The 12,426-nt window shown below is 41.3% G+C and overlaps 1 protein-coding gene and 2 pseudogenes across 1 annotated transcript; 2 read left to right on the plus strand and 1 right to left on the minus strand.

Moving 5' to 3' along the window:
* The first annotated feature begins 836 nt into the window (after nucleotides 1-836).
* On the plus strand, nucleotides 837-1,794 carry LOC118077966 (olfactory receptor 10A4-like; annotated as a pseudogene).
* Nucleotides 1,795-5,107: 3,313 nt separating this feature from the next.
* LOC118077967 (olfactory receptor 5V1-like) lies at nucleotides 5,108-6,055 on the plus strand (annotated as a pseudogene).
* A 3,824-nt stretch (nucleotides 6,056-9,879) lies between these two features.
* LOC118077968 (olfactory receptor 5AR1-like) lies at nucleotides 9,880-10,845 on the minus strand. Its single transcript, XM_035101685.2, has one exon. The coding sequence runs from the start codon at nucleotides 10,843-10,845 to the stop codon at nucleotides 9,880-9,882; it is 966 nt and encodes a 321-aa protein (XP_034957576.2).
* Between the last annotated feature and the right edge of the window lie 1,581 nt (nucleotides 10,846-12,426).

Raw genomic sequence — 12,426 nt, forward strand, 5'->3', positions numbered from 1 at the left:
GCAGGTTCTCCTTCATGGAGAGCCTGGGTTGCGGTGGGGGCTAACAGGACACCCTCCCCTGGGTGGGATTGACTAGATGACCAGGGATGCAATTGATGGATTCTTGTTGTGGGGTAGATTTGGATGTTGCAATTTGGGGACAGCCCACTGGTTTTATATTCCTTGCTTGCAGCCTGGGCTTTCTCTTTCTCTTGCTGCGAGCTTCGGATCACCTGCCTACCCACCCTCCTCTTTATTTAGGCTGTTGCGTTTGACCTCGTTGTGCCTGTCATGGGGTCATCTGCTCTTGAGGCAGGGGCCTGGTAGGAATTTTTCCATTTGGCTGATTGGCTGGTGCCACTTGGTTTTCGCCTACTGCATAGCAATTCGTCACAACTTGTAAGGTTGTGGTTAGGCATTGGTTCATAAATTGGTTGGTGGAGGCTACGCAAGAGCCCCTGGGAACATTTGGCGGAGAGGCGAAGGGCCAGACTTCTGGCTCCATTCTCTCCCCAAAATGCTTTTCCCGCACTGACTCCAGGAAGCGGGTAAGTCAGTTAGTACTGTCTTAGTGACAGATGTATGTATGTGTATGTACGGAACCAATGCCTAAGCAACCACTCACATTTTTGTATTTAAATAAAGTTGTGGCCAAAATTATGCCAAAAACCTTAAACTTAATTTATGTGTGAAGTATGGATTCTATTGGGGGGTGTCCTGGGGACCTCGACACACAATTGTTTTTGTGGGTCTTGGGACTGTAATAAAGAATGTATGTGAGTAACTATACTGTCCTTATTTGATCTAATTAATGCCCAGTTTCAATCTTTTCCTCTTCCATATAGGTTATCCATTCTATGGAAGATTTTGGAGACAACCATACCAGTCCTAATGAATTCATCCTCATAGGGTTTTCAGACCTAGCTGAACTGCAAATCTTGCTGTTTTTCATTTTTTCTGGCAACATACACGGTCACCTTAGTAGGGAACCTGCTCATAATTCTGCTTGTAAAACTCAACCCTTCTCTTCAGACTCCAATGTATTTCTTCCTGGTTAACCTATCATTCTTGGAAATGTGTTACACCACAAGTGTGGTGCCCCAGATGCTGATACATTTGTTAACAAAGCATAAAAGCATTTCTAAAGCTGGATGTGCAGCCCAGATGTATGCCTTCACCATCCTGGGGCTGACAGAATGTTGCCTTCTGGCAGCCATGGCATATGATCGCTACGTTGCCATATCTCATCCTTTGCATTACACAGTCATCATGAACCACCAAGTATGTATAGAGCTGGCAGCCGCATCATGGATTATTGGCATTTCAGTGGAAGTTGCTCAAACAACATGGATCTTCAGCTTACCATTCTGTGGTTCTAAACGCATCCAGCACTTTTTCTGTGATATCCCACCACTGGTGAAAATGGCATGCACAGACACCACAAAAAATGAGATTGTTGTCATGACAGTGTCTGTGCTTTTCATCATGAGTCCATTCCTGCTTATCATTCTCTCCTACATCCGTATAATTTCAACCATTCTCAGACTTCCTTCTGCAGAGGGAAGGAGGAAAGCCTTTTCCACCTGCTCCTCACACCTCACAGTAGTGACATTATTCTATGGGACAGCCCTTTTTGCCTACTTAAGGCCCAAGTCCAGCTACACACCAGAGAGTGACAAAATGATTTCTCTTATGTACACTGTTGTGACACCTGCTTTAAATCCCATAATATATACCCTAAGAAATAAAGAAGTGAAGGGAGCATTTAAGAAGGCAGCTATAAGAATCTTCTCTGCACAAGACTCAACCAATTGAACATTTGGGTAAACACTTTCCCCATTTGTCACAGAATGCCACTCTGATTTTAAAAAGTTGATTTTTTTAAAAGTTGTAACTTGAAAATAAAATATTTGAAAACTCTTGGTAATAAACATTAAGCCTATATACACTCATGGTCTGTGTGTCTGATCAATTTTAGAGGAGTATTAAACTGTTTCTGGATGGCTTTTTTTTTTCATGAAGAAAGCTTCATGCATATAAATCCACTACTAGAGGTATAGAAGAAGTTTAGTTCAGTTGGCAAATAAGGTGTTGAAAAAAAGCAAAGGACTTGGATGGTTGTACTTTTATTGAAAATACAGTGGTTCCTCAGGTTAATAACTTAATTCGTTCTGGAGGTCCGTTCTTAACCTGAAACTGTTCTTAACCTGAGGTGCCACTTTAGCTAATGGGGCCGCCTGCTGCCGCCGTGCCACTGGAGCACGATTTCTGTTCTCATCCTGAAGCAAAGTTCTTAACCCAAGGTACTATTTCTGAGTTAGCGGAGACTGTAACCTGAAGCATCTGTAACCCGAGGTACCACTGTAAAATATTTGAAAACTTTTATTAATAAATATTGAAGATACATTTACTCATAGGCCTAGTTCTGACAGACAGTGTTGTGTGGTGAGCTATTTCTGAATGGCACCATTTCAGATTGGTATAAAGTTTGATGAGCCATACAAATATTACTTGAACATGGGGGGCATTTTTGCTAGGAGGGTACACACCTAACCTTTTCTCAGACATATTCATTATGGAAGGTTTTTTTGGTTTTTTTTGAAGAAGAAGAACCTGCAATCCGTCATCTCTAGCACCACCAGAAGGTAGAAGTGATACAGTCCAGCTAAAGGTTTACTTCCTAATATTCTCTTTGTGAGAACTTGACTACAATTTATGATACATATTCACAGTTATCTATACCTGCATGTTATGACTTTGCTTTGGAAAGCTGCATTGTCCTTCCTGTGATATAGAGTTACACACACACACACACACACACACACACACACACACACACACACACCAACATATTATTTTTTTGGCTTGTTGTTTGCTGCCATGAATTCCTCTGAGGGAAAGGGGGGTATAAATGTAATGATAAATAAAAGAAATACATTGTTCTGTTTACTAACGGATGGATGTGCAGAATATTAGATAATGGCTGTGCAATATTGCTTTATAGTTAATCATTCTGGCCCCATAGGAGAAATCCAATTTTCATACCCAAAGCAACAGTTTCAACTTCTCTGGGGACAATGATTTGCTTCAAATAATGATGCCAATGGAATATCATGTCTGCACACTTTAAACTCATTTAAGATGAGAACCAGTCTTTCTCTCTCTCTCTCTCTCTCTCTCTCTCTCTCTCTCTCTCACACACACACACACACACACACACACACACACACACACAGAGAGAGACACACACACAGACACACACACAGACACACAGACACACACACACCACTTATGGAATTGGACGGCCCTAGCTATTTCATAGCTGCATAAAATAGGATAGACTGACCATATCCTTTACCTACAATGATCAGAAGTCCTCCAAAAGTAAGAGCTTGTTTCTTTCTTTTTGACACCAGAAAAGGATCAGTAGACAATGTTCTTGTTAGATGGACTTCAAGCCTATTAATGCGACTCAGAACAAAGTCCTGTTAAATTCAGTGAGGCCTATTCCAATGTAAAGTGACTATAGAATTGCATTTTTAGCCTGCAATCCTTTATGCACTTACCAGGGGGGTCATTCAGCAACATGGCTACCAACTTGATTAAATATTGAGGGGGCACTCAATCACAAGACACACACACACCATTTGAATGGCAATGCCCATCAACTTGGGGTGTGCATGTGTGTGATTCCCTCAAATATGTTATGGAGAGGGGGATGAAGGGACCTTGGACCCAGGAGTTGGCTGCTGTGTTCAGCAAACTGAAAACAGTGGGACGTAACATCTGACTAGACATGTATAGGATCGCACCATTAATTCATTAGCTTCTGCATTGCAACCACCTTCTGGTGCAGGAGTAGGCTTCCATATGCAGAAGTTGGGAGGAGAAATATAAAATGTGCTGTTTTAATGTATTTTGATGTGTGTTGGAAGCCGCCCAGAGTGGCGGGGGAGACCCGGCCAGATGGGCGGGGTATAAATAATAGGGACTTCTAGGGAAGTTGCCCTTTTTAAAATGCTGAAATCTCTCCAATCAGGTGTTCAACTATGAGATACAGTTTTATGTGCATATTCTGTAGGGAGAGAAATAGAATGAGAGTTACAGTGGTACCTCTACTTACAAATTTAATGCGTTCCAAACGCACATTTGTAAGTAGAAAAAAATTGTAAGTCGAATCCCATAGGAATGCATTGGGAGAAAAAATTTGTAAGTCGAAGCAACCCTATCTAAAAATTCGTAAGTAGAAAAAATCCTATCTAAACCGCATCCAAGATGGCGGACGGAGCTCCATTCGTAAGTAGAAACATTCGTAAGTAGAGGTACCACTGTACTGTATAACATAAAGGTAAAGGTAAAGGGACCCCTGACTATTAGGTCCAGTCGTGACCGACTCTGGGGTTGCGCGCTCATCTCGCATTATTGGCCGAGGGAGCCGGCGTACAGCTTCCGGGTCATGTGGCCAGCATGACAAAGCCGCTTCTGGCACACCAGAGCAGCACATGGAAACGCCGTTTACCTTCCCGCTGTAGCGGTTCCTATTTATCTACTTGCATTTTGACATGCTTTCGAACTGCTAGGTTGGCAGGAGCTAGGATCAAGCAACGGGAGCTCACCCCGTCACAGGGATTCGAACCGCCGACCTTCTGATCAGCAAGCCCTAGGCTCAGTGGTTTAACCACAGCGCCACCTGGGTCCCTACTGTATAACATAGGGGATAACAAATATGATACCCTCCAGATGTTGTGGACACCTTGCATGACCAAGGATTAGGTATGATGATAGCTGTAGTCCAACAAGATCTGGAGGGCACCACTCCATGTATAGCTGAAGCAAAAACAACAACAAAGTCACTCGAAGAAATATTTTTAATCAAGATCAATCCACAAACATTATCAATTGAAAAATCAATTATTATCAATTGGATAATCAATCAGATCAATTTCTAAGTAAAAACCTGCAGGTTGTCAATCTACACAAATAGGCCACAAGTTAGCTCCCTTTAAGAATATATAAATAGTGCAGCTTTATATGTAACACTAAAAATATCTGTATAGAATAAATTTTTGCTGCATGACATTGGAATGACTGAAATATTCTTGCATTTGTAATATTCAGATTAAATACCATGAGGTCAGCTTCCTCTGAGAATGAAACATGCATCTTGGAATTCATACTCCTGGGATTTGTAAATATCACACAAGGAAAGACCTTCCTGGCCATCCTGTTTCTCACTATGTATACTGTCTGCTTCTTGGGAAACTCACTCATACTCACCATGACTGTGTTAAATCGGTCTCTCCAGACCCCCATGTATTTCTTCCTTGGCAGCCTCTCTTTCCTTGACATCTGCTACATCTCTGTGACAGTACCAAAAATGCTAGCAGATCTCTGGGCTGAATCCCCAGTCATTTCCTTCATGGGTTGTGCTGCACAGTTGTATTTCCTTGTTGCCTTGGTGGGCACCGAAGGATTCCTTCTGGCCTCTATGGCTCTGGACCGCTATTTTGCTATATGCCATCCATTGGGCTATACAAAACTAATGAATAAATATATTTGCCTTCAGATGGCTGCTATATCCTGGACTTGTGGCTTCCTCAATGCATCTCTCCACACAACACTCACATTTCGTCTGTCTTTCTGCCAATCTAATGGAATTAGTCATTTCTTCTGTGACATTCCACCATTGTTGAGTATTTGATGCTCTGACATGTCAGTCAATGAGGCTACCCTTACAGTGGGTGTGTTTGTAGGCCTTAGCCCTTTCTTCTTCACCCTGGTTTCGTATGCATTCATCCTTCATGCCATTTTAAGCAGCCGCCAGAAAGGACAGCGCCACAAAGCCATTTCCACCTGTGCTTCCCATCTCACAGTTGTGATTCTGTTCTATGGCTCCAGCATATTTACATATGTCCGTCCTACCTCCAGCTACTCATTGGAAAGAGATCAGCTTGTGGGGGTTTTGTACAGTCTCTTAATACCAACACTCAACCCAATTATTTACAGCCTACGGAACAAGGAAGTGAAGCTGGCAATGAGGAAGTTTCTGCTGAGAATACCTTCCCTTAGAATTTAGATTCTTTAACTGAAACGTCAAGGACCTGAAGATCAATTGAAGAGATCTAGAATTTGCAGTCTTTGCTGCCTCCAGCTGTGGAGGTGGAGCATAGCCATCATGGTTAATAGCCATTGGTAGCTCTCTTTTTCATGAACTGGTCTAATCCACTTTTAAAGCCATCCAAGTTGGTGGTAAGCAGTGCCTCCTGTGGGAGTGAGTTCCATAGTTTAACACACCTACACTGAAAGATCTGTTTTATGTTTTGATATTTGGCAAAGGACCAAAGTCTGAGAACATGGTATATTTGGGAGGTTGTGGACTCTCCTTCCTTGGAGATTTTAAAGCAGAAGCTGGATTGCCATCTGTCATCGATAGGGGTTGGATTAGATGACCCTTGGGGTATCTTGCAACTCTACAATTACATGATCCTATGAAATCTGAAAAGTAGTTTGCAGCACGATTTGGAAGAGAAAATCAGTGGGCTGAGTTGCAGTGCTTAACCGTTCACCATGAAATTCCTCTCCCTGGGCATTTGTTGTGAAATTCTTTTGCAAGCATGAATTATAGGCCTTCTGCAGATGCAATCTCTTCAGGAGGTTCATTTTCCATGATATAGAATCTTTAGGGTGGCAGCACCCACCCTTTGGAACTCTCTCCCATTACATATCAGACAAGAAGCAAGCTTGTTTCCTCCTGCTCTGGAGGGTAGGACTCAAACCAATAGCTTCAAGTTACAAGAATGGAGATTCCAACTAAACAACAGGAATAGCTTTCTGACAGAGCTGTTCAGCAGTGGAAGAGTTTACTTCGGGAAGCTGTGGACTCTCTTTCATTGGAGGTTTTTAAGCAGAAATTGGATCTATCAAGCATGCTTTAGTTGAGATTCCTGCATTGCAGGAAATTGTTCTAGATGTCTCTCAGGATCCCTTCTAACTCTACAATTCTATGATTCTAAGAACCATCTCTATTGCCTTTCTACCATGTACTGAATACCTTCCTTCCTCAATAAGGCCTTTAAGTAGAAATTCTAATCCCAGTCTGTATCTCTATTGTATCTGAAATAGTTTTCATTTTTGATGTTTTGAATGATTTATATTTACTGTTTTTAATTAGGTTTTTAAATTTTGGATTATGCGGAATGCTTTATCTGAGTGGATGTAGCAACCGAGTAATTTCGTTGTTCCCGCAAGGGGACAATGACAATAAAGATATCTTATCTTATCGTATTTTGATTGGTTCAAAATTGGGAAAGGAATACGACAAGGTTGTATATTGTCTCCCTGCTTATTTAACTTATATGCAGAATTCATCATGCGAAAGGCTGGACTAGATGAATCCCAAGCAGGAATTAAGATTGCCGGAAGAAATATCAACAACCTCAGATATGCAGATGACACAACCTTGATGGCAGAAAGTGAGGAGGAATTAAAGAACCTTTTAATGAGGGTGAAAGAGGAGAGCGCAAAATATGGTCTGAAGCTCAACATCAAAAAAACCAAGATCATGGCCACTGGTCCCATCACCTCCTGGCAAATAGAAGGGGAAGAAATGGAGGCAGTGAGAGATTTTACTTTCTTGGGCTCCTTGATCACTGCAGATGGTGACAGCAGTCACGAAATTATAAGACGCCTGCTTCTTGGGAGAAAAGCAATGACAAACCTAGACAGCATCTTAAAAAGCAGAGACATCACCTTGCTGACAAAGGTCCGTATAGTTAAAGCTATGGTTTTCCCAGTAGTGATGTATGGAAGTGAGAGCTGGACCATAAAGAAGGCTGATCGCCGAAGAATTGATGCTTTTGAATTATGGTGCTGGAGGAGACTCTTGAGAGTCCCATGGACTGCTAGAAGATCAAACCTATCAATTCTTAAGGAAATCAGCCCTGAGTGCTCCCTGGAAGGACAGATCGTGAAGCTGAGGCTCCAATACTTTGGCCACCTCATGAGAAGAGAAGAATCCTTGGAAAAGACTCTGATGTTGGGAAAGATTGAGGGCACTAGGAGAAGGGGACGACAGAGGACGAGATGGTTGGACAGTGTTCTCGAAGCTACGAACATGAGTTTGACCAAACTACGGGAGGCAGTGCAAGACAGGAGTGCCTGGCGTGCTATGGTCCATGGGGTCACGAAGAGTCGGACACGACTAAACGACTAAACAACAACAATCTTATCGTATGATGTTTTAATGACATTTTTATTTTTAATGGCTTTGAGATGCTTCATGGAAAGATGCTTCATAGATGAAATGAAAATAAACAAGCAACATCCATACTATTAGTTCATGGTCACTAATGATGTCTGTTAATATGTGAAATATATAAAGATCTGACTACAGTACAATATTTTAGATTCCACTTCATTAATACAGGAATGTTTCCAATGGGAGAGAATTATTAAAACTTTCATATATACCAATGCTACTCTAAATATTACCAGAGGATGAATAATACTTGCTATGTCAACACCACAGGATTCTCTTCAGTTTATTGTAGCAGAACTCATTCCTGGCCATGTCTGGATGCTTTCCAGGAGCATATCTGAAACCACTCTAAGGCAAATGGACATTGAATGCCATTAGTGGTAGAATTAGATAGATACTTTGCTGCCACATCCCTACAACAACAGCTTAGTATTGGGTTGATATTACATAGAATATGCAAGTGAAAACATATTGACCTAAACTGGGCCACATATATCTCAGTGAACCATATCTCACCAATTCACATAATATACAAAACTGCAGTGGTTTCAATCTCAAACAGGTTATAGCAGGGGTCAGCAAACTTTTTCAGCAGGGGGCCAGTCCATTGTCCCTCAGACCTTGTGGAGGGCCGGACTATATTTTGAAAAAAGAAAGAAAGAACGAATTTCGATGCCCCACAAATAACCCAGAGATGCATTTTAAATAAAAGGACACATTCTACTCATGTAAAAACACCAGGCAGGCCCCACAAATAACCCAGAGATGCATTTTAAAGTGAAATCACACATTCTACTCATGTAAAAACATGCTGAATCCCGGACCGTCTGCGGGCCAGATTTAGAAGGTGATTGGGCCGCATCTGGCCCCCGGGCCTTAGTTTGGGGACCCCTGGGTTATAGGCAACTCCCCACCGATCTTCCACTGAGCATCTATAGCAAAAGAAGGATCTGTAAAGTTGGAGAGGATCTCTGAATGGGAACCAAGATGGTGTGGAGCAGATGAGTAGAATTCCTGGGAGCACTAGGAGCCTTGTGTAAGAGCATGGTAATAACTTTAATGGGGGATGAGTAGTAGCAGTTATAATTTCCATAGCAGTCTGGATTTCTCATCAACAGCATGACTTGTGACCCACCAATCTGAAGGCAGCCCATCAGACACACATTTTGTCTTCAAAGGTGCTGGATGCAAGAACACCCCCCACACCCAATAGCAGAAATGCAGCAAAAACTGGAGGTCTAATCACCCAGTAGGTAGTCCCACATATCAAAGACTTCACAGGCCTTTTAGAGCTTCCTCGACATTATGTGTTATATGACCCCTTTAATTTCCAAAAATGAGCCAATAATTTTAAACAGATTTTTTTATTTGAAAAATTAACATAGAGGAGGAATGCAGTAACTATGAATATAGACCGATTAAGCATATAAATTAACTAACAGAAAGTGCCCAGTGTTGCCTGGGAATTCTAAATAGAGGAGGAAAAGAAAACAAACAAACTCAAGATTTCTAAATGGATAGTTTACTTTCTTATTTTTAAGGATGTACACAGCCTTAGATTGCCCAACCAGAGGGAGATTTTGGGGTATCTTTAGTTAACTTCTATAAATTATTAAATCACATTAAAAGCCAAGCTTCTGTTTCTAAAATGTTTGCCTTCCAGGGCAGAATCTCCTAAGCATCATTTTTTTAAAAGCTTTTTTGACATCTTCATTTCTCAAGCTGTAGATGATTGGGTTGAGCATGGGGGTCACCACACTGTAGATAAATGAGACCACCTTGTTAACTTCCATTGAGTTCTGGCCTGTGGGGTTGACATATATGAAGATAACGGTTCCATAGTAGAGTGAAACTACAGTCAAGTGGGCAGTGCAGGTGGAAAAGGCCTTCTGCCGTCCTTTTGCTGAGGACATCCTTAGGAGAGTTGCCAGGATGCAGACATAAGAAAGCATGGTCAACAGAAAAGTTCCTAAAACTATGACAGCTGAACTGATGAAGATGATGGTTCTGCTGATGTAGGTGTTAGTACATGACAGGCTGAGGAGTGGAGGGACATCACAGAAGAAATGGTCAATGATGTTGCCACAGAAGTGCAATCTGCCAACTAAGATGGTAGATGGGAAAGGATTTAGGAATCCAGTCACCCAGGAAGCTAAAGCTAAGTAGATACACATTCTACTGCACATCAGTGTTGAGTATCTCAGTGGGTTGCATATGGCAAGGTAACGGTCATAAGCCATAACAGCAAGTAGGAAGCACTCTGTGGAACCCAGAAAGAAGAAGAAATATGACTGCACAAGGCATGCTGTTAGAGAGATAGCCTTAGATCTTCCTAAGGATATTGCTAGAAGTTTAGGGAGCGTGACTGAGGTGTAACCAATCTCCAGGATAGCAAGATTGCTCAGGAAGAAGTACATTGGTGTATGGAGACTCGATTCTGTCTTTAGTGTGAGAAGCAGGATGATGTTTCCCCAAAGTGTAAGGAGATATATGAGAAGGAATGTGATGAAATATATAACTTGTAACTTCTTAGCACCTGTGAATCCAGCAATAATGAATGTTGTTACTCCTGTGTAATTTAATTGCTCCAAGACTGTGTCATCTTCCATCTAGAAAACAAATGTGAATAAGCAGTCATGGTGATAGTGAGCAATAAATGTTTGCACTGCATTCTCACATTTTAAAGATATGGACAATGTTAGTCAAGTGACATGCTGAGGTGAACTCAGAGGTTTGGTTGAAACATCTGAGAAATTAGGAGATAAGCAAATCAAAACTTTAATAAATTAATCAACTCTCCTCCACCACCAGTGAAGGGTTCATTCTGTAAATGTAGATCCAATATTTGATTGTGCTATCTGAAAGTTTGGTTAGACATAGACCTGCTGTCTGGGTTAAGCCAAACTGAACAGTTTCAATGTGAACTGGTCTGCATTTGTGATTATTCAGAAGCAGCTTTGTCATGCTGGCCACATGACCCGGAAGCTGTCTGCGGACAAACACTGGCTTCCTCGGCCTATAGAGCGAGATGAGCGCCACAACCCCAGAGTCAGACACAATTTGACCTGATGGTCAGGGGCCCCTTTACCTAACTAAATATAGTCACATAAGTACACCTCCAATGACTCACTTTTCATTGTTGCTGTACTTTATAGACTCATCTTAAAAATGTAGGTATATGTAACTGCATTGCTGTCATTTTTTTATACTTAGTATGCTCTGTGTATGGTTCTGTTATGGTTTACAGTCATTCCTCAGTTTAAGTACGCCTTGGTTTGAGTATTTTCAGTTTAAGTACTCCGTGGACCTGCCTGGAACGGATTAATCCACTTTCCATTACTTTCAATGGGAAAGTTCGCTTCAGGTTAAGTACGCTTTAGGTTAAGCAGAGACTTCCGGAACCAATTGTGTTTTTAAACCGAGGTACCACTGTATATGGTTATGTGTTACTTTGTGCATATGTTTATGATAAATCAATAAACATTTAAAAATATTTGGTTATATCAAAATGTAATCTTTTCTCACTGATACAATATTGGCCATATCTGATTTCTTTACATGAAATATTTCAAGTGGCACAATAAGAAATAAATGTTGGCAATGATATCAGACAATGATGAGATCCTTTGAGGTATTGTTAACACCTGGAAATGAGGTGGTTTTTTCCCAAGACTGTGCCATGGCAAAAAAGGAAGCTTCATTTGCTTTCATTTCCTTGTGTTATTTTTATTTAAAAGTAAAATCTACAAGCAAGTTAGCCTGGAACCGATTAATTGAAAACGGCAACTGTTTTATTTTTCCTCCCTGATATTTGGTACAATGTTACTTAAGCTGCCTTTGCATGTGGAAGTTCAGGCTTATTTCTTTTCTCTGTGTGCTCAAGATGCGTAAGCAGGAATTTCTCTCTGTGTGTTCCCCTCCTCCTCCTCCTCCTCCTCCTCCTCCTCCTCCTCCTCCTCCTCCTTTTTTAAATAGCACCCCTCCTTAAACCATGTTGATTAACAATATCCCTAGCAGAAAAATCACCTTAGCCTTTTTCTTTTTACTATCCTATTTCTCCGAAAATAAGACACAGCCATAAAATAAGCCGTAGCAGGATTTTTAAGCATTCAAGGAATATAAGCCATAACCCGAAAATAAGACATAGTGATAGGCGCAGCAGCAATGCCGGCCGCGGCAGGAGAAGGAGG

Source organism: Zootoca vivipara, chromosome 13 (assembly GCF_963506605.1).
Source record: "Zootoca vivipara chromosome 13, rZooViv1.1, whole genome shotgun sequence".
Classification (NCBI taxonomy): Eukaryota; Metazoa; Chordata; class Lepidosauria; order Squamata; family Lacertidae; genus Zootoca; species Zootoca vivipara.

What these genes read in the sequence shown, in the direction of transcription:
- LOC118077968 (XM_035101685.2), bottom strand. Translation starts at nt 10,845, where the DNA reads ATGGAAGATGACACAGTCTTGGAGCAATTAAATTACACAGGAGTAACA.